Raw genomic sequence first — 23,034 nt, forward strand, 5'->3', positions numbered from 1 at the left:
TTAATAAAGTATTTATACCTCTCTGTTCCCCACTAAAACCACACAAATCCACTAGTAGGAATCCAACATACTGGAAAATTAACACCTCAACAGAAACCCTGCTCATCCTACTGCTAAGGATGTGGATCCAATCTAGCTGAGGTTCAGAGACACGCTTCAAAGGCAGCTTCTCCCCATTCTCATGCTGTGCTGACTGCACACAGCACACAGCAATTCCTTCCTGACCTGCCCAGAAGCAGAAGCTCTAATTATTTTCATTTGCATCAAGAGAAATATTTTTGGAGCTATAAACATAGCCAGCACTTAAAAAAACCACCAGGAGGGTTCCCAGCGTGATCCGAGAGGCAACTCTCATCACTGTAACTTGGGAGATTTCATCTGACTCAGGAGTGCTGCGAGGAGCCAGGGAGCGTCTCCGGCAGGGGTGTGCAGTCAGGGGAAGGATTCAATCAGCTGCCCTGACACTGCCAGTGCTGAGACAGAAGACTTGGCAGGCAGCATAATGCCTTCAAACATCAATTTGCTATCTCTTCTGAAAGCAGATCAAAGTGCCAGCTCAGCAGTGACCTTCACCTAGGAGCAGAGAGCTGCCTGCTGCAGCTATGGCTGTGCCCTCGGCTCAGACCTCACTGCCAGAGGAAACCCTCCAGCAAATGTTGTGTCTCCTATGGCCATCAGGACTCAGATGATGGTCTTCAACCCACAGAACACCCTGCACCTTAGAGCAGGACCTCTCTGGGCAAGACTTGTACATACCTAAGACTTTGTACATACCTAAGGCATCTTGCAAGTATTTCTGCCCCACCAACTTCAGGTATTCTTCGATGGCTTTGGTGGCCAGCGTGTTCTCCCTGAAAATGAGATGCTCATTCTCACCACAGCGATCAACTTCAGACATCATCAGGTCAGTCAAGAAATCCTGGAAAGCAAAGCCCATGGTGGGTCACCATGCAGTGACAGACACTTTGTTCAGCAGAGCAGGCAGTCTCCCCTTCTCACAGAATGGTTTAGGCTGGAAGGGCCTTTGAAGATCAACTGGTCCAACCACCATGCAGTGAGCAGGATCATCGTCAGCCAGATCAGGTTGCTCAGAGCCCCATGCAACCTGACCTGGAATGGTTCCAGGGACGGGGCATCCACTACCATTCTGGGCAACCTGGGGTAGTGTTTCACCACCCTCAGTGTAAAAAAATTCTTCCTTATATCCAGTCTGACTCTCTTTCAGTTTAAAGTCATCCCACCTTGTGCTGTCACTAAAACATCTGTCCCCATCCTTCTTATGGGCCCCTTTAAGTACTGAAAGGACACAGTAAGGTCTCCCCAGAGCTTCTCCAGGCTGAACAACCCAGAGAGGGTCTCAGCTTTCTAAGGCACAAGAGGGAGTGGAGGTGCTGTGGGTGAACCTGTGTGCGCACACTGCCTTACTACCAGCCTGAGCTGTCTCCTGTTTCACCCAGCTCAGAGACAAGAGGAGAAGTCACTCTCTGAGGAGTCACACCTTTTGCACCCCAGAAATGATTCCACATTTGCCTCTCCACCAGTGCTGGTTTTTGGCTGGGTCTTGGCACCAGCCTTGCATTTTGTGGGTGAACCATTTTCTTCACTGTTAAATGTGTCTGCATTTGGTGTGCAACTGCTCTGGCTGCAAAACAGGAGCATACTGAGATGCCTCACAGTTAACAGCTGAGAGGCAAGCCTGTAAAACGCCTCAGGATGCTGAAATGTCCCATTTCCTAAGTACTCAGGGAAATAAAGAACACTGCTCCAGCACACATTTTGGGCATGTATTCAGGCTGATGTGCACACAACCCAACATCAAGCACTTTTACAACCCTCTGTGCTGCAGAGTGATAGAAGGGGTGAGCAGAAGCAGACCTCGCGCTGACAGCTGCCCCGTGCATCAGTCCAGGCTACTGAGCTGTAAATTCTAAGAGCAAACCAGCACTTCAGACCCAGCTCCACGACTGCCTCAAAAGCTGTCGCTGACCAGAGAGGGTCACACTGCTGCCCTTGCATTCTGCTGAAAATCCACTCCGTGGTGTGTTACTTGGTGTGCTGTAGCCAGCGTCAATGCAGGAGAAATGCCATGCAGCATTTAATGCTAATACATATTCAGCTCCTGTCCTCTGCTCTGCTAAAAGGAAAACCAGCTCTGGGCTCCTGCTCAGCTCCTTGCTGTGCTGGGTACTGGAAGGGTTGACCTCCTTCCACCCAGCACCACTCACCTGGACATGACACATGGAAAGAGGCTGCTGGCACCCTGTGCACCCAATGCATTAAACCTCTTACTGTTTCCCCATGCAGCAGACAGCGATGTTGACATACAAATTCGCTTCTACAACCAAGGGAACCTTTTTAAAACTGCCTTCCTTTAAAACGAAATAATCTGCTCAGTAATAACCTTTCACTAAGAAATTCTTCTTCATTTGTCATGCTCGTAGCAGATCTAACCAGTTCCTGGCAGGCACAGCAGGCATGGCCCTGAGCGGCTGTGCAGAGATCCAGGTCCTGTCCTTCCTGTCCCCAAGCAAAATGCAGCTCCCAGAGCCCCCCAGAGCACAGTGTCCATGACCCAGCCTGCTCCAACCCCAAATCGGGAGAGGGGTCACTCAGGTCCCATGCCCTGCCAACGGCTGCCTGGGAGATTTGCAAGAGAGGCACTTTGCTCCATGTCATTTTTCACAGGGATGTCTCTGCACTGGAAGTTTAATCAAGGTTCAATGAACAGCTCCATCTGAACCCAATGGACTCAAATAATTTCATCCACCTGCCCTTCATTACTGTGCTTCTGTCCCAGACAAAGGAAAATCCAGGCTGCAGGCAGGCTTATCTCCCATCTCAGACCAGGGGAGGAAGGCTGGCATCTCTGCAGCACCCAACAGCCCTACCTCTCCCACCTTCCCACAACACTGTGACTGTGACCAACACACTGCCATAACCTTCTCAGAAGAGCCTCTGAAAGAGCCAGAGAAGGAGTTTTGGAAAACTCCATTAGTTCTTTAGCCCCCTCTCCAGATCCCACATCTGCAATGCTGTGGCAGCTGCAGAGGCAAAAATCCCTCCTGGAAGCAAAGCAAGTGCCTCCTCCCACTATTTTCTCCCATTATGCCCTTTTTAACAGCCAAGTTGGAAGGAAACTTTAAACCCCAGATCAGATCCTGCTAGCTACTATCTGGGTAACTTGATCACCTTTATCTTCCCAGGTCTCTCCCAGGGTACGTTTCAATTCCAAGCCACAGCTCAGGCTGACACAAGGTGCTGATTCTTAATTAGCAGCCGCTGACCTTGGCTTTGCTTGATTCTCTTTCCTGTCACTTTCCCAACATACTAATTATCTCAGGAACACCAAGTTTCACAGCTTCTCTTAGCTAAGTGTCTGCTTCTTCCCCCCTCTTGTCAGCAGAGAACTGGCTACTGCAGGATACGGGGCCAAGCTGTGAAGCACAACCCAACTGTGAGTTGGGGCTGTTGAGTCCTTGAAACCCAGAGGCCAAGTTTTAGCCTGTAATAACCTGAATCTGGATGATTTTAGCTGATCTGTACTACAGAATTCACTAGAATTTAAAATAAGGCAAAGTTCCACTGTGGGACTCAACAAAAAGCCAGAAAAGATCCCTCTGAAACCTCTGCTGCAATCACTATCCCCTACAGAGCACTGGCAATTCCACAGCTGAGAAAACAACCCCTTGAATCCAAAGTGGAAAGCTGCTGAAATCCCAAAGAGCCCCAACACAATGCAGAATCCAAAGCCAGAGTGTAAGGTGGCAGAATCTGGTCTTATAAGTGACCAGAGGATAGAGGCAAGAGCCAGGACACCCAATAGCATCCCACTGACCAGGGGCTTCTCACCTTCCCCAGCCCATGCAGCCCCCTGGCTGCAGGAGCTGGACTGCATGAACTGTCCCCAAGATGCACCAGGGATCAAAATACCCCCAGGCAGCACCCTCCAGCAAGTTCCTCTGCAGAACCGCTCTCGGAGCTCTGTCAGCCTCAGCGGGTCAGCTCCCATGCCATCCTGCAATTCCTGTCCCAGGGCCATCTCCCAGATCTTGCCTTCCCTCCACACAAAAAAGCCACATCGGCTCTGGATCACACGTCTGGTTTCTCTGCCTTAAGTACGCCAGCAGCCAGCACTCAGAAGACACAAATGGAATGCAAATACTTGTCAAATCCCTCCGGGGGCCTCACTCACCCACATACAAGGCTCTGAATAAAATGCAATAACTAAAGCCAATAACATTCCCTCTTTCTGAGCAGCAGAGATCAGCAGGGGGTTGTTTTCAGTTAGGGCCCCTGGCAATGGAAGAAAATAAGATGCTTTATTTCATTACATCGGAGTTGAGAGGGGAAGTAAAAGGTCTCCAGTAAAAATTAAGGGCTGTGGCAGTGCTCTTCAGGCTTGCTCTTGTGTTTATTTTCAGGATATCTGCTTCAGACTGGACAAAGCTGAACCTGTGCAACTTCAGTCACTGCACATCTGCTGATAAGGAAGAGGGATTCATAAATAAATAAACTCAGAGCATGACAACTCAAGGCTGCACAGCTTCCCAGCTCTTCTCAAACCAATCAAGCATGAGCCCACAGCAGTGTTCTAGCCCACCACTGCTGCTCTAAGGCAGCAACTCCAGTCCCCTAGAAATGCACACAGGGGTTTTGCTGCTGGAGTAGCAACCAGGTCCCTGCAGCAGGCAGAGTCCTCAGCATGACCTCAGTGCTCAACCACATTGCCACAAAGTCGTTCCTGTGCTGCAGCTTCGCCTCTGCCCAGTATGCCCCTGCTGCTCTGCAGCTCATCTTCTCACATCCTCACCAACATCATCCTCTGGACAGTAGCCCTGGGAGCTGGAAGCTCATGGACTGTGTGCCACCCACAAAGGGCAGCTGGCAATGCTGGCCTGCGCTTGGGTTTGTTTCATGTGCCTCAAAGTCTGTCCTCAAGTATCTCCATCCTGATTTGCCTGCAGTGTAGCCAAAAACCATGTTCAGTTCCCCTGGGTTTTCACCCGTGGAGCTTCAGCTGCTACTTCCCCTGCCCCACCCGGGTAAATTCACTCTCCTGTCTCAAACCACTACCAAACAGCATCTTCTTGTGGGTGAGGGAATGTCTCCTTACCCCTGCCCTGTGCCCCAACACATGGCAGTTCAGGATCTATGACTAAGTCAGTCAACTCAAGACAGGACTGCTTCACACTTCCCTGAAGGATCCCCAGGACCCTTGCCTGGAGAATGTGGAAGAAGAACATGGAAATGGGGGTGATGCCCTGGAAACGAGAAGGCTGCTGCCCTATGCTGCTCCACACGAGGTCCCTGCAGGAGGCCCTCTGAAGCCGCTGTCCCCTGTCAGCCAGCATCCCCATCAGTGCCGGTCCAGGGCCCAGCTGCCCCAGGGGGTGGCCTGAATTCCAAATGGCTCATTGAAAAGTGAACTCCACCAAGAGAAAAAACCAACATCTGCTCAAGGAAACAATCCTTCAATGCCCCTGTCAATAGGGCCACGGAAGCGAACTAATTGCATTGCTTAAACACAAAAAAATGAGAAGAAAAAGCTTTTTCCCAGGGGACAAAGCCAGAGCAGAGAAGCCAACTAATTCAGTCGTGTGTCCCATCAATAGCTGCCAGCCCCGCCTGCCCTGGCACCCCTTGGCCACACACACCCCAGCAGGCTGGGCGGGCTGAGCACCCCGCAGTGCTTTAAACTTCCAGTGCCAAGAAAGCTCACTCCACCCTTGGTGAAGGGTCTGTCTACATCAAATATTGCACTCCTGAAGGGGTTCAAGATGCCAGCCTCTGTGCTCAGAGGTGTCACTGGGCAGTAGCTAGCCCCTCCAGTTCCTGAGCCAGAAGGCAGAAAGATGGAGCCAGCAGGTGCCTGGCATGGCCATGGTGAGAGCAGAAGTGTTTCCCAGGCAAAGGGACATCTTGCAGGATGTATCCTGTCCACCCCTACAAAGGATTCTGCAACTCACCCTCCTGGGAAGGTCTTTACAACCCCTTCAGGATGTGTCCACAGCTGAAGCATGTGAGGTGTCCCAGGCCTGATGAGACCCATGGGCCCACACAAGCTGCTTGGGTCCTGCACCCATCTGGGCTGGAGCCAACTGCTCCCAATGGCATAACTGACTGATGGGCAGATTGACTTGGAAATAATAAGGTTCTCCACATCACAAGCCTGATTAATAGGATTGACTTAACCTTAAGAGGATTGAATTGATAAAGGTAATAAGATTACTGCTTATTTCAAAGACTACCCCAGAGTCCAGCTGGGCTTTTATGCAAAGGTAATAAACACCAGGGGTTCATAGGGCTGCAGATGGATGAGTGCCAGGACACACCTACGTGCCAGTGTTGAAGCAGCAAACGTGGCACTTGATGGTGCTGAGCTGTGCAAGGGGAGCATTGAGGGGGCAGCAACTGGGTCCTGGGCTGACAGCGTGAAACCAAGGACCTCATCTGAGTCCTCGACTTTTTATGATCACACAGTTCCTCTGAGGATCTGTGCTGGACACCACTTTGACAGAAAGGCAGTGATGTTCTCCCCTTTGAGTCCTGGAGCTCATCCTCGATGCCTCTGTCACTTTCTATTTTTCCTTGGGAAAAGGAGGTGAAACAGCAATGTGAGGGTTAATGCACAGGAGTCTGTGTCCATCACCTTGCAGACACCTTGCTGGAGGCAGTAAGAAAACTTCAGTGAGGGATATAACACACTAAGGAATCTCCATCTCTTCCTGAGGGCAGAGGGGCTGGATCCCACACTGGAGGCTTAGAAACTGCTCACCACCAACAGCCAGAACTCTGACCTCTGCAGCTGCCACTCACCAGCTTGCTCCATCCCTTCAACCAGCCTGACCTGTGTTTAGGGAGGGGAGGAAAAACGGTGGAGGTGCTTATAAAACTGATTAAAAGCCTTATTAACTCAGCTATGGCTGCTATAAAATATTATCAGGGAGATAAACTCTTTGTGGGGCAATGATAAGACTGCTTTCAGTTCCTGTCTACAGCTGAACATGGGCAGCATTCTTGCTGCCCTGCCCTGTGTCTGCAGCCTTCCCAGTGTAGATACGGGAGCAGTGCTCCCTGAAGGCACCAACCAAACCCAGCAGCTTCCTGGGCTGTAGCTGTAGTCTCCTCCCCGAACTGAGCAGTCACTTTGAGGTCACCCTGCACAATATTCTCAGGTCCTGCACTTCAGCCAGTGCTGCCAGCATGGCTCTGACCACCCTGCACAGAAGGGAACGTGGGGAGCTTCCAGCAGGCTCGCACAGGAGGAGTAAATACATCTGCTTAGCTGAAGCAAATGCTTGCAGCAGAAACAAACATGGACACATGTTTATTCTCCACTCCTTTCACAACATGGTAAATATTTATTTCAAATGAGCAGCTGGTTAGTTAGAGCTTTTTGCAATGCTGGGTTTCATCTACCAAGCGTTCGGACATGAGAGGGTTTTTTTACATTTTTATGGTCATGAAATGAGCTCCAAAAGCTGTAAGACAGCCCCAGAACACATCTAAGCATGGGAAAGATTCTAGAAGCATCGAAAGTCATGATTGGTCTCTTTGGGAAGGATGCAGCCTGCCTGTCCACACCCACATCACAGAGGCCACATCAAGCCATGCTAATGGCAGGGGTGAGCACTCCCTGGAACACCACGGATGGCAACAGAGATAGTTTTAATTAAGATTTGGTGTCTTTTGTCTGTGGGTTGCAAAACGCATGAAAATGGGTGGGCATCTCTCCACACCCTCACAGGTAACATTTCATCAGTGCTCTCGCTGGGAAGCTGAAGCATGTAACAAGTCAAGGGCAGATGCAGAGAGCCTGCATCCCTGTGTTTAGCCACAAACAATGTCTCTCTTCCAGCCCCTACCCACCATCAAAAGAGAAAGTGAACAACCACTCACACCAGCACAGCTGATGCAGGGCTGGATGTCTGTCAAGACTCTCCATGGGCTGGGGCAGCTCCTTCAGCCAGGCTGTCTACACTCTCAGCTTTATCAAAACACTTTTCCCCTGCTCTCCACCTGTTTGCCTTGGTGGCTGACCTGGAGTTTCCAGGCATGGCCTGGTGCACACCAATCCCTTGTGCAGCACTGCAGAGATGAAGCTTTTCCCTTTCCCAAACAGAGATAAAAGGAAGCATGGACTTTGACTCTCTGTTTTCATTCTCCACCCTCCAATCTATTGTGATATGATGAAGTCCAAGAAGGAGCAGATATTGAGGGTGAAAATTCAGCTACAGTCCTTGCCCCCTTTTATGCCTGCAGCTCTGTGTGTTCTTCTTCTCAAGCAAGAGGGACATCTGGGCTTGTGTCAGCAGTTGTGTGGCCAGCAGGACCAGGGCAGTGATCATTCTCCGGCACTTGAGACCGGTGAGGCACTGCCTCAAATATTGGGTTCAGTTTTGGGGCCTACACTACAAGAAGGGCATTGAGGTGCTGCAGGAGGCCCAGAGAAGGGCAAGAAAGCTGGTGAAGGGTCCTGAGCCTTCTCTGAGGAGTGACTGAGGGAACTGAAGTAGTTTAGCCTGGAGAAAAAGAGGCTCAAGGAGTGCTTTTAGCAGCTTCAGCTCACACCTGACTGGTGGGGGACACTCAGTATTGTGACCCTTCTGCTGTCTGTGGGGCTGTATGGGGACACTGGTGGCTGAGGCTGGCACACTGAGCACCACCTGCACAGCACCACTTCACACCTCTCCTGCACACAGCTCCTGTGGCATGGCTCTGGGTGGACTCCTGAACCCAAGGGGCCCTGCATCTTTAAGGGATTACACCTTAGTTACAGCACATCACTACAGGACAACAGGGATGAAACAGTGCGAGAACAATTAGCTGCTAACGAGTCTTCACAGATAATCTACTGGGCACTCGATTCTCAGCCCAATTGTAATTGCTGCTTTAGCTCAGCTACAGCAGCCAAGATGCACAAACCCCCCTTTATCAGCAAGACAAATTAATGGTTGCTGATTGCCATGTCTGCACTTTTTAGAGGAGGGGAGAGCTCTGAAGAGGTCATTGGAAAGGCTCTTGGCAAGGCACAAGGATGAGGAAGCCACCTTCAGCCCACACAAGCTTCAGAGGTTCACAGGAGGACAAAAGCCTGAAGGAGGGGGCACTGTCCCACTGTCCCTGCACACCAGTGCCAGGGAGCAGGGTCCTCACCACTGCATCGGGCTGAGGTTCTCACCCAGTGGACACTGGGATCCAGACCTGCTTTCTACAGCCTCAAGCCTCTCCCTGGCTCCCCTGGCCCCATCTCTATCCACTGATCTCCTGGCCCATTGGGCACCAGCCTGTTGGTCTCCATGGCTGTGTCCCCTTGGTGGGCTGTGGTGCTCAGCTACAGCACAGCTTCCCTAAGCTGTGGTGGTGCACCCATGTCACACAAGCAGGGGTGAGGAGGTGCTTCCTCTCCCATTCATTGTATTTTTACCTTACTACTCTGCTCTTCCCTTTCTCTGCTTGCGCAACTCCTCTCCACACTGCCCAGTCCCATGCTCCAATAACTCCTGTTGCTCTGACAGCTCCCTAAACCCTGTGCTAATGCTGATAGCAGATGACAGGCAGGGAAAGCAGAAGCTCCATTTTAGGGAGAAATTCATCAAGCCTGTTTACTGTTTGCTGTTCCCTCGTGCAGAGCCTCTGGGATCTGGAGCACTGATGCAGACACATGTCTAGAAACACACTTGCTCTCTCTGGAGCCTCTCCAGTATCGAAGAGGGAAAAGGCAGGAGCAGTGACAGCAGCTTTCAGCCATGCCCACACATGATCCACAGTGACTGACATTGGGGGGACACTTGAAGCCTTTTGCAGCACAACCATGTAAGTCATGGACAGGCTCTTCCATGGCAGTATCATTCCAACAAAAGCCCTGGCACAAGGACCATCAGAACCAGCAGAAGGCAGGGCTGTGCCTTGTGCCCTGGCACAAGGACTGATCTATGAAAGTTCTCCTTGTGTGACCACAGAGCAGCATTTCACACACCATGAACCCAAATCCACTTCTGTCCCCACCAACGACAACACAGCCAAGAGGACCAGGACTGTGGTCCTTCCCTGTGCTTCTGGGGTCTGACACCACTGCCTGGGATCAGGGAGGCTTTAACTGAGCTGTTTTCTCTGCCTCTGCCATGGCAGGCTCATGGCCTCAGAATCCTCTCAGTAAGCTTTGCCTGCCTTGAATTAGATCAGGAGGCCAAGCCACTTCTCTGCCCAACAGATGGTAACTAAATCTAATCCACAACCCCTGCCATGGTCCTGGGCAGCAGTAGCAGCTGTGGAGGAAGCACAGCCTTGTGACTGCCTCTCAGGTGAGAAGCTCATGTATCCTCAGCACTACAAAAGCTTTGGAAATATTGCTCTTCCCCAGCTCCCCCCTGCAGAATTCAGTGAGATGTTAATAGAGAAAAATGCTGATGCTCTAACTCCTGCAGGCCTGACACTGGCACTGCCCACCATGGCTGTGCCATGCCACCTGGGGTTAAGGATGCTCTGCAGCAGATGGGCCATGCAACTCCACACCCCATGTGCCAGGGACCTCAGCACTTGCCTGTAAGGGAGTTTCCAGCTCTGCCCACTCTCCTGTACCCTCACATATCACAACCAGGAGTAAATCCCACTCTCTGCCTCTTTGTGACCTGCTTCTTCCTGACCTGGCAGGGGATTCCCAGCCTTGAAAGATGTTCAAATTGGGCCACAAAGTCTGAATTTCAACCACTCTCAAGTTAGCCAATATCCACACCCCAAAAGCACTGCCCTGGGAGTAGCCCAGGACCACTGAGCTTTCCTGCACTGCTGCCTCCCCTCATACTTCCCATCGTGAAGTGCCAGACCAGACCTTGAAGACTGTGAGATGCACACATGCCTGCAGGTGGACTTTGCTCTGGACTTCTCAGGAGGTCATTTGCTTCTGTTTGGCTCCTGCCATGCTGGGTGCTCAGTGCAGCAGCACAGTGACAGGGAGGGAGTGGAGCAGCATTGGAATCCCCAGCACACAGAGGCTGCTTAGCTTTAGCCAGCATCACTCACATTTCATCCCTGGGAACTGCCTCCTCACTTACTTTCACATTTGTGCCTGTGGATGAAGTATGAGCCTGGCCCTGGAGCTTCCAGAAGGAGAGGAAAATGACTCACTTGGCATCTCATGGTCCCACTGACCCCTATGCTAATTAAGCAATTCGCACTGCACATGCTACCAACTTGTTAGTAATTAAAAGCAAAATTAGAGCGCACTAACGACGGCTAGGCCTGAAGCCCAGCTGATGTGGTGATTTCCAAAATGCAACACGGGAGTCTGCTCCTGCTGGTCTCTGGTGGGATGGAATGGATGATGAAAGGTCTTACCTTGGCCTTGCCCGTGCTCTGCAGGATGTGCACCAGCGCGGACGCCATCTCCTCTTTGTTCTTCACGCTCAGCGAGGGCTCCAGCACCGAGCACAGCACCATGTAATTGTTAGTGATGTACTCAGCAAACTCTTTGTACATCTCCATGGGAAGGATGCTCATGCTCTGGTAGCGTGACTTGATGCGGATCATGGGCCCTGGGGACTTGCCCTTCCCGGGGTTGGGGCTGACCACTGGGTACCATTTCTCTACAAACTGCCGCCCCGTGACGGAGCTGACTGGGATGTTCACTTGTCCAATGAAATTGGTCTTGTCCTTCTTTTTCTTCTTGTCAGTCTCTTTGTATAAGTGCACTGTAATGTTTTTGAGTGATGGGAGGTTATTAAATTCAAAGTGCTCCCCCCAAAACACATTATCAGTTTTCAATTTACAGGTAGTTCGTGCATAAAGAACGTCGTCCAGGCATAATTCACACAAGTACTTTTTCTTGGCTGGCAGGTCCTTGGCTTCAATAATCCATAACTTTAACATATTCTCTACCCTTCTGCTGTTGTCCTGGAGAGAAAGCAAAAAAAAAAAAAAAAAAAAACCCAAACAAAAAAAGAAACAGAACAGTAACAAAAAAGGTCAATAAAAAAAAACTACACAAAGCCAAGCAAAACAAAACTGGAGAGATGAGTTAATTATTTCGGATGTGCTAAATGAGCAGAGGCTTAATTACATTTTATTTTAAGGAAATACTGGCTCTCAGGAATTTGCATAATAGCACTACTTATGTTAATTTTCAAAATATCACCGTGCTCTCCATGTCTGTTGGTGCCAATTAATATGAGGAACAAGGAAGACAAACCCCTCCAAATCATAAATACATCATTTCCCCATTCACTGCTGTGAGGGCCTCAGAAGAAACCAAAAGAGCCTCACCAATCATTAATGGCTTTCACAAAACAAGAGCTATGGTACCAGAATCTCACAGCCACCTCCCTTCTCAGTACAGCTGCCTTACAGCAGCACTGGAGTATATTTTCTTTACTGCAACAGATCAACAACAAAGGGATCTGAATGCACACCCAGCTGTCACCTCATCCATGGCTGGAACACAACCACTTCTGGCAGGGAAAGTAGCATTTGCAAAACTTCATGGTATTTTAGGGCAGAAGTCCAGAGCACCCAAATGAAACGTCGAGAGGAATTATGGGAGACAAAGTAAGTCCCACAGCAGAATCAATACAATTCAGAAATAGAAATCTGGCTTGGATATTTTTAAAACAACAACAGAGAAGAGGATGCTGTGGATCTTTAAGAGCTCCCCAGAGATGCTAACCTCATCCTGGAAGAACATCCAGGGGCACTTGGTGCAGGAATGACTTGAAAGATGAAGCACTGCTAGGCGTTGTGCAGGAACTTGTTTTGTTTGGAACCCCTCACTGAAACAGCAATCATGGCTTACTCTGCTCAGCCTTGAAGTCTGGGCAGCAACATTTGTGCTGGAAGTCCACAATGGGGTACTGTAGGTTCAGGAAGTACACACAGGAACTATACAAGAACACTGAATTCCTGATAGAAATATCAAGTCAGATACTGAGAGTTTATTGTCTAAGAGCTCAAAGACAGAAAGTTAGCCACCAGTTAATGGCAGGGCTTGGGATGAGGGCACACTTCCAAATGAATTTCTATTGACCACTGCATCTCAAAGCCATACTGATGTGCCCAGCCCCAACTCACATTCCTGGGACTTTTCTCATGGCAAGTGTGACCATGCAAACCTTTACAAAGCTCTTTCAGATCATTACTACCAGGCTGCTGCACTTGGAAAGCACCAGAGTCACTAAACTCCACACACTGCTTGAGGCAGAAGTCCACTTCTCCCCTCAACTTCTTGTTCTTATATTGAAGAAAATCTTTTATACTGACATTTGGCACTGTGCTGGGAACAATAAACCCTGACACAGAGGGCTCCTTCAGCAACCCACCAGGCCTGGACCTAACTTCTGTGCACAGTTACATGGCTCTGATGCCAGGGATGAATTCTCAGGAGCCCATCATTTGTGTCTTCTCTCATCAGCAGAAAAAGGCTTGTTGATTGAGCTCATCAGTTGTGTGCTCCTGCAGTTGATTAGTCCTGATCAATCTTTGTTAGGTAACCCCAGAGCAGAGAGGGAGAAGCAGCTGTAGACTTTTATTTTAGGATGTACTTAGTGGGCCATAAACCAGCACACTGAGTGTCTCTCTCCACTAGAACAGAGGGATTGTTCTAGTGGAGAGAAGGATTTGTTTCTGTAGATCCTAGAGGGACTGACTTTGCCCCCTCAACTGACTGGAGAAAGCCCCAGAGAACTGCCTGTGATGGGCAGCTGAGTTTCTCCATCACTAAAACACTCTTCAAGAACTACCAGAGTCAGGGGGTGTGATATGTGAACCCTTGAGACTACTCAATCTTGTACCTTTGCTGGCAGCAACCTGCCATCTCTCCCAGAGCTTTTGGGAGGTGAAAAGTCCTACATAAGTGGCATGTATCATCAGTAAGAGAGCAAGACTGAAGACTCTTCAGATCTGATCAATTCTTAGCATCAGCTGAAACAGCATGTGCTGAGAAACGGGGAAGGAATAATTGGCACTTGTCTGTAAATATAATTGTGGGAGAAAGCAGTATGGAAACAACTGACCCACCGTTACACTCTCTCACTGAAATGACAGCACACCCCCTGCTGCTGCTATGCACTGGGCTATAAAATGTAATAAGGAGGAGCTGAACTCTACCAGAGGCAATCCCTCAAAACCAGTACCTTATTTGGGTGCACGGCACGCCGCAGGTTCTCCATCCATTTATCTCGCTCTGCTGCGGAACGACACGAGAAGCACTTACTTCCTGATGAAGTTGTCACCTACAGGGAAAGGAACAGGATTATGTCTTGACCAGCATGCTGCACACTCTGATCTGGGGGGAGAGGGGGAGTTGGAAAGATGCTAGTGGATTGTGTATAGTTTTTTTTAAAGTAAACAGCTTTACCCAAGCATGAAGCAACAGCCCCTAAGGCTAGCAGAAAACAGGGCAACTCTGTATGTTACAGAAATAATCATGGAAGCAAACTCCAATTACCTCTCCTCTTCCACACCAGAAAACACTAGATAATGGGCCCCCATGCATGCAATGCTTTAAACCACCAAGTTCCACAACTGAGAGAGTGCAAATCCTCAGATGAACTGAAGATAAATTGCACCCACTTGGCATTCCTCCAGAGTCAGCCCAAAGCTTGTGTAAGTAACAACTCAGCCCAGAAAGGCTGGTTTCCTACCTTCCCTCTTCATGTCCTGTTCCTTCTGAAGCCCATGTTGTGAAGAACCTGGAACAAGTACACACACTCCACTCCCAGAAGCATTATGAGCAGTAGCTCACAGCCTGACCAGAGACACTCCCACACTTACAGTGCCTATCCCACACTCACAGTGCCTAGTTCTTGGCTGAGGAGAACCAGGCTGGGGCTCCTGGACATGGAGATGGCTGGTGAAGTGCTGCTGAGTCCTCCCCTCATGCTTTCAGTATCACTCCAAGGGATCTTTCTGCAGTATTTGTGACTTCTTCTCACTATTGGGATTTTATAGCCAGGTCTCAAAGAACCATGCTCACAAATGACATTTCCAGTGGTGCAAACGCTCCATGTTCCACACCACATCCCTGTTGTCACATGGAAACTCACACACTGATTACAGGCACCAAACCTGTTCACCACACCAGGCCTCCCTGGAATCAATTACTGAGCCAAGGTCTGAAAGGCCAGTAGTTCTCTACACCTTCTCACATACACATATTCCTCATGCTGCTATCTCCTCCAGGCCCTGCTGGCAAGCTGACAGCTCATGGCCGTGCTACTAGAACTCTGCCCTGCCCATAAAGCCCTTCACAGCTGCTCTGCCCTTCTCTGCAATTGCTGCTTTTGGTGATGTGCAGTAATATTCTTTATGTGCATCTCTGCCTGCAGGCCAAATGGACCTGGCTGATACTTTAAATAAGTCCCCTCTGAGCTTCATCTCCGCCAGTCTCTAGCTGCAGAATTATTTCCAAGTGCTTTTATCATCTCACAGTGTTTGTGTTTACATGCTGCACACTGGGTTATCTGCTTCTGGGAGACACAATCTCCTTTAATTTCATGTATCTCCCAGAAGCCTAACCTGTTCCTACAGCAAAGCTAGCACTTGCTAAGCTTTGTCATTAGCTAACCTCAGTGATGTGCTGAACACATCCTTTCCTTTGAACAGACATCTTCTAACCAGGACAAAATGAGAAGAGGCCAAACACATTGCTTCCTTTGAATGCAGACATCTAACCAGGACAAAATGAGGTCTGTCCTGTCTTCACACAGCAAAGGCAAGAAATCTTCCAACCTTTGATATCCCAGACACACTCTCCTTCAGATGGACTGTCCTCACTAGCTTTTATCCTCTGTCCTGTAAAACTACACATCCTACTGAGCACAAGTTAGCTTCTATTGCCAGGAGAAGAGTCCATATTAGTAGGCACCACAGTTAGATCTTTTCAGCATCCTTTCATGCTTCAGTGTATTCCCAGCTTCTTCAAATTCTCTCATTACAAATCTGGCCTGCTCCATCTTCTGCTTGCTGCTGCAGATGCTCATGTGAACTTCCATCCCTGAACCTTCACAAACAGACTTCTGGTGCCACAACAGATGTATCACTTGCCAGACTGTGTCTGTGGCATGCAATCCCCAAGCCTTGCTCTGCCAGAAGGTCTGGCAGCTCTGCATCTTGATCCTTTTCTCAGTAACAGCTCCTGCAACAGCATTCAAACTGAGCACAGCCTGACCTGACTGCTCCTGACACCTAAAGAAAAGCAATAGTTCTCACAACATTCCTCAGACAAGAACCTAATAATTCAGCACCTGAGCTCCCTCTTTTCTGGCCCATCTAACGCAGCTGTAAAAGACTCAGGATCATCCATGTTCCTGTCCAAAACATCATCTGCCTGACACTCCTTGTAGAGCTACCCTGCTCTGCAGATACAATACCTGGATTTCTGTAACCTCCCACTGACATTCTGGCAAAGGTGCAGAGAATTCAGTCTCCACTGATTGCTTAGAAATCAGCTAATAAAGGTAGAACAGGTCAAACACACCTTCCAGTCAACTATACCACTAGTCCACTGCCTCACAGGCCATTTCTTACCTAACTTCTTGGTTAGCTCTTTTGTTTTGATGGGAGCTTGGTCTATGAATGCATTTGGAAAGTGTTCTCAGACCTAGAGGATTTGTAGGAAACTTGGACGTTCTTCCATAAAAGAGAATTACAACTTCTTTGATTGCTACTGAAAGATGCTCTCTTAAAGGCAAGTTCTCCATGGTGACACACATGGATCCCACAGCTACCTAGAGGTTTCATATCCAAATAAATAAGCAGGCAATTTAGCTGTCCTTCCACTGAATCTGTTAATTTAATGTCAGGTTTTTACCAGCTATTTGTTAGGTTGAGTATCTAATAGATTTTCTTGCCACACTTAAGTCAACATATCATCATTGAGTTATCATGGTAAAATTTATGATTCAATTCCAAACCAAGTACTGATTAACTAATCACTCAACACCTAAAAAACCTCTGTCACACTTCAGTGAGAGGAGGGTAAAATCCTCCTGTGTCAGACACGAAGCACTCTTGATCTGATGGAATTTGAAGGCTGTATTAACCATGTCTGACCAAAAATGTATCTTGCCCCAGATCTGCAAATACATCCCAGCTTTGAACTCTGGCTTAAACATCAAATGGCATTAATGACCTTCATGAGATATTAATTATCTTGATAGAGTATCCTGGTCTCCTCAAGGTTTTGGATATGCTAGAATACCATTAATGTACATGACAAACTCAATTAATAAAACTTACTAATTTCTGAAACATTACTTTTCCACTTTCATTAACTGCAGTCCTCGCATGGGTGGTCTCTTAAGTCTGCTAAGATCTTCTCATTTTAAGAATGTCTTAGGTACAGCACAGGTTCCTCTAAGTACACCTGAAGGAATCTCACTGGACTAACAACCGAAGAGGAGAGCTGAGTTACTGAAGCAGCTTCACTCAGTGTTCAAATCATTTTATTTGGGAAGTTTAGGGCTCAAGCCAGTGAATCCCATCATGAGCACGTGCAGAAGGGGAAGCCAGTGCTGCCTGGGCCAGCTCCACAGACCAGTGATGGCTGCTCAGAGCATGAAGGGCAGTGTGAGCCACGCTGAACATTTGCAGAGCTGGACTAAATTTAGTGGAGCTAAATTTAACTCCACTGAATTCTCCCTTGCTCAGGCAAGGCCAGGATGGGGAGACAGTTTCAGCTGTACTGGAGCAACTACAGTTTTTCTTCCTCCTGCTCCACAGCCCTCAGCTACATCCTGCAACAGCCCAGCCATGAGCTGTGCAACAGGACAAGACTTCGGTCTGCCATGACAGTGACAGAGCCTCAGGCCTCACTCCCCTGCCTGACACAAGTACCCAGGACCCCCAGAGATAGCAAACCTATTGCCTCAGGGAGGCTGGACCCCCAGTATGCCTTTACTGGACCAAGATGCTCACTGTATGTTTAGCACACGCAGCACGTGCAGCAGCTCTAGACCATTATGCTGACAGGGAAGCCTTCTAAAGAGAAAGGAGATGATGTTGAGTAACTTCTGTAAGAGATCAATGAAGGAGCCCAGTAAATACTGGCTGCCAAGTACTCAGCAAGTTGGAAGAAAGCAGGTTTCAGAGAACTAAATAAGCAGCAAAAGTCCAATGCAGGCTGTGAAACAGCACTGCATTACTGCTGAGTCCTAAGCCCCGGCGGAGCTGAGCCCCAGCTCCCACACGTCCTAACGCAGGTCGAGCCAGAAGGGACAAACACTTGCACAGCACCTTCACACAGCCAGCTGCCTCCAAACCAGCCACCTGGGGTTTTTCCACTGCAGATGGCTTTGGCACCTCTCGCTTTTGTCTCAGTTTGGGTGTGCTGCCAGTTCCCTCTCTGAACCTGCCCTCTCCAGCATAACTCCATCCGCAGCCATGTCAAACCCTGCTGCTCTGCTCTCTGAGCCACGGGGCTGCTGCAGCTCGCTGGAGGAGGACCTGTGGCACACTGGACCTCACACAGGTGAAAACTAACAGACACCTTTGCAACCTGCTCTGGGTGACCCTGCATTAGCAGGGAGGTTGCACCACACGATCTCCAGAGGTTCCTTCCAAACTCTACCATTCTGAAGCCCTGAAGGCAACGTTCAAGCACTGAGAAGATGATGTGTATGTATTTTGTTGCCCAGTTTTCACTATTACCTGACATGGAGAACCATGTGGCAAGTTGTCTGTGCTGCAGGCAGGGGTCCGGAGGGGCCGGCACAGCCACCCAGCTCATCCCAGTACACACTGCTCCTGGGCTTGTCCCTCTGGCCCTGAGCTGCCCCAAGGGGATGCTAACCCTCTGCTTCCATCATTTGTACCTAAGTGCATGGTGGACTGTGGTCACCCCGTGCTGCCCAGCAGAGATCCTGGGAGATCTGCAAGCTCATTTCAGTACTGAACAGTGCACTCCCCATGTGAAGGGGGCTCTCTGGAGATACAAGACCAACACAACAAAATGGCATTTACCTCTCACCTCAGTCCTTCCCACTGGAGCTTCCTGATGAGTAACGTCAGTTACAAATCAACGTCCCTTCTGTTTTCTGGCATTCTTCCTATCCTCGGCAGGATTTGCAGAACAGCAATCAACATGTTCTTTTTTTTTTTTTTCTGTATGACTCTTCTTTATCCAATTCACTTAAAAATAAAGCTTTCTTCCTCCCTACAAGTGCATGACTTGTGTAATTTCCCTCTCAGTCAACTTTCTACAAGTACTGTTCATATCCCTTCCTCTGCTCTTGTGTGCTGAACAGAATTGGTAAACAACTCATATTATGGATGTCACATCTATTTTCCATCTAGCTTCATTTTATCTTTCTTGAGTGGAATGTAATAGAGGCCACATAATTTACAAAACTGTTCTCCTCCTGACCTGCTGCACTTGCTCAATTCTACAGAGAATGAGCAGCACTGGCAAATTTGTACCAGCCCACTTCAGAGTTTATGTTTGGGGCTATTGTATGTAAGACTGTTTTTGTGCTACCTGCTTATATTTTAAGAAAGGGATCTTTTCCCTTCTTTCTTTAAAGTGTGCTAATTTTCCTAAAGAAACAAAATCTCCACCTCTCTAGTATGACTCCTCTTGGGCACACACAAGGCTGTTTTCACGTAGCAGGGCTCATCAAAGGGAAGCCTGCAGTCCCACTGCCCCTAAAGTACAATCCAAGCATGGATATACCATTTATCCTCTCTATTACGTCCAAGTACAAGCAGGTTACCCTCTCTTCACAGAAACATAAGTATTGACCATCTTATTATCTAAGAAAAACATTTCCCAGTTCTCTGTCCAGCCACTGTCATAAGCAATAACACTTTGCCATCCATGATGCAGGACAAATGATTCCCAAGACAGACTACATTGAATTATCCAACTTCAGACTGGTTTGTACATGTTCTACTGCCTCCTGCTAGTACAAACCTAACCACATGCCACAACAGATGTTAACACACACAACCCCCCTGAAATACTCACAGATTTTTCTATTTACCCAAGCAAGCAAAGCTTCAGTTTTCTAGACAAAGTCCTCAGCACTCCCACTAACCACAGTGGGCTATCTTTGTGACCACTTATGATGTCTTTGTGAACACTGAGCAGGGATTAGCACTTTCTGATAACTGTATGAACATGAAACAGAGTTTTATGCTCTTGCTAATATACAGCCTTAAGCAGCTCAGCACCTGTGCCAGCAGCAAGCTCTGCTGTGACAATTCTTACAAGGCAAAGGGCTTGCTGCTCTGATTTGGTGGATATGATCCTCCTTAGAAAGATGGGAGTAATTTTCTGCCTGTGAAGTGGTCTCTGTGTAGCAATTCAGAGCATAAACATTTTATAACAGCCAAAGCCCAAGATGCGAGCGCGCACCTGGCTCACCAGTCAGCCCCAGGACGGACAGGAAGGCTTCTTACCTCAAAGCAGTAGTCTTGTCCCAGGATGCTACTGTGGACTGGCTTGATGACCACTTCTTCCTCCATACTGAGATCCAGAGCCTCAACAGCACTACTAGGACTGAGCAAAGACTCGTGGGAGCGTGATTCTTTCAGCCTCGGCATTAGATGGGATCTAGAGGAAAAACGTAACAGGATCAGTGGATGCTTTCCTTCCCAGAGAAATTTTAGTCCATCTGTTAGCAACAACTGCAGAATATTCCTGGGAATATTCTGCCATGAGATCACTGAGAGCCCAGAATAGAAGGGACTGCTAAGTTGTCCCATGTGTAAGTTGGTGAGCAGGTTCTACTACAGGCTGCGTGTTCAACAAAAAAGCCTTTTCTGAACTCCACGGCAGTCAGGACTATGTTTCGAGAGGTTTGCAGAGGCAGAGGTCTCTGCACAGCTGAGCATGTCTTTAAGTGCCCATCACACCCAACCTCCTCCAGGTGTGCTGCATTATGAGTGGATTAGAAAGGCCAGGTGGTCCCAGCACAGGACTGGGTTTGCACACCGACAGGAGATCCCATTAGCACCCTACTTCATTTCATACTGTTTCACAGCACCCAGTCCCTACTGATAGGAGGATTTTACCTGCAAAGAGGGAGGAGTTAATGACAAATCCTTCCCAAACCCCTGATCTGGGCTCACTCACTGCACAGAGAGCATGCCTGGGGTGAGGCTGGCACTGCCAGGACAGATGCCATCACTGTGCACAGGCACCCTTCTCCCCACCAAAATGTACACATCTCTATCAGGGATGCAGGCAGTGTCTGGGTCCACCCTCTGTCACCAACATCCTGAGGGCTCGTGTGCTCTCTCCAATTGTTACACACATCCCTGGGATGGGGACAGTGTGGAAAATAAAGCCATGATAGCCCTATCGATTGATCTAAATGCTCTGGAGTCCCACTGGCAGCATTTAGCAGCAGGGAGCCCACAGACAGCGAGCAGCACACCATTTTCGAGGCAGCCAATACAATCAATGGTGCTGTAACTCTTAAAGCAAAACCAGCGAGTTCAAGGGGGAAAAAAGCCCCAGAAAGATAGCTGTGTACTCCTGGGGAAAACACAGCAAACCCAGAAAGTGGCAAGGGAAAAAATAACTTGAGAGCAAAGTGAGCAGTTGATTTTTCTACAGCCTGCACCATGGAAAATGTTCCTACGCCAGCCAGCTCACCAAGCTCTGAGCCTGGTGACTCCGACCTTTAAAACCTCTGGCAAGCACTTTGGGGTCTGTCAAAGAGACCACGTGTCCTCTGTCTACAAAGGGTGCACAATGCCTTCCTCAGAGGCACAGAAGGACAGAAATATGGGGAGTTTGAGATATTCTCAGCATGGCCTTTCATGAGTGAAACAACAATGCTCTCAGTATACTCCCAGATTGCTTTGTCTGTGTGTGTTGAGTTGTGTCATTCTCTAGAATCAAGCTGACCAGAACACAGAGAAATGTCAATAGTGCATGCAAAATTCATTGCTTCCAGTGAAGGGCACGCTGAGCTGAATCCAGAAAACCGCCAAAGGAGCTTCTAAGATAAACAGCAGCAGAAGATAAACAGGTGCTTCTCCAGATCTGCCATTAAGATTCAGCCATGGATGAGCCCCGGGGTGATAAGGGATCAGCCCGCAGCTGGGTTCTCCAGCTGAGCACACTAAATGGCCAGCTCCAAGAGCTGCAGGCCAGCCCTCCTCACCAGCAGCACTGCAGGACAGCCAGCCTGGGGACACACTGCCCCAGGCCTCAGTGACAGCACAGCCTCCAGACACTCCCTGCTTCTACTGAGGCTGGAAGCCAGGACCAGCTGTGGTGGTGCCTGTTAGGCATCTGGAGAAAAGCAGATTACAGCACTGCAAGCTCTTCTCAGAGGACAACCACTAGCCCTCCAATGTTAAAAGCCCTGGGTAAGCAGAGCCCTGTGCTGGATCAGAAGTGGTGGCTTTGAAGCAAAAGTCTCTCTATCCCACTGGTGATTCTCTAAACTGCCCACTCACCCCATATCTCTACAGTGAGTAAATTGATCTTTAGGAACTGAGCACAGTCATTTCCCAGTACTTTGTGGCAATTTTACACTATTTTCACAGAAAAGGGTCCATATCCTTTTCCTCTGAATGATACTGCAAATTAACTCTAATAGAGGCAGGCAGATCAAGTTACCTCTGGATGCTGAGTGCAGAACCAATATCCAGCAGCTCATGAACTGACAATACCCACTGCTCACCAAGCCCTGATAAGGCTAGAATCAAGGCATTTATGGTAAATCTTATTTCCATGTTTTACAGATGAAATTAGAAAAGGTAAGTAACCGAGCTGAGACCTGCATTGGTGTGTGGACAAATGTAAATATTGATCATATAAACCTGCAGCTCAGGAACTGCAGGCTGTATCCCACACATGTACATCACCAAGCTGGGCTGCTTCATGCTGCCCCAAGAATTTTTTCTTAAAATTAAACCAAAACAAGTCTATTTTTCATTTAAAACTACTGCAGCTGTGAAGCCATGGAGGGAGTGCAGATGTGCAATACTAAGAACTATCAAGGGGGAGTTTCTCAGGACTTACGTTCTCACCAAATTTAGCAAATGCGTGTTTATATCCCTCCATACTCTGCTGTATGCCTTTGGGAA

At 48.6% G+C, this 23,034-nt stretch overlaps 1 protein-coding gene across 1 annotated transcript in view; it reads right to left on the minus strand.

Annotated features, from left to right (window-relative positions):
- DAB2IP (DAB2 interacting protein) overlaps positions 1-20,542 on the minus strand; it is a 41,341-nt gene extending 20,799 nt beyond the window's left edge. Inside the window, exons 1-4 of the mRNA XM_054393603.1 lie at positions 20,389-20,542; positions 14,124-14,222; positions 11,338-11,892; positions 775-919 (exon numbers count right to left, since the gene is read on the minus strand). Of these exons, the coding sequence (XP_054249578.1) occupies positions 775-919; positions 11,338-11,892; positions 14,124-14,222; positions 20,389-20,532 (943 nt within the window). The 5' untranslated portion in view covers positions 20,533-20,542. The remainder of the gene's footprint in view (positions 1-774; positions 920-11,337; positions 11,893-14,123; positions 14,223-20,388) is intronic.
- Between the last annotated feature and the right edge of the window lie 2,492 nt (positions 20,543-23,034).

The sequence above is a fragment of the Indicator indicator genome, chromosome 28, assembly GCF_027791375.1.
Source record: "Indicator indicator isolate 239-I01 chromosome 28, UM_Iind_1.1, whole genome shotgun sequence".
Lineage (NCBI taxonomy): Eukaryota > Metazoa > Chordata > Aves > Piciformes > Indicatoridae > Indicator > Indicator indicator.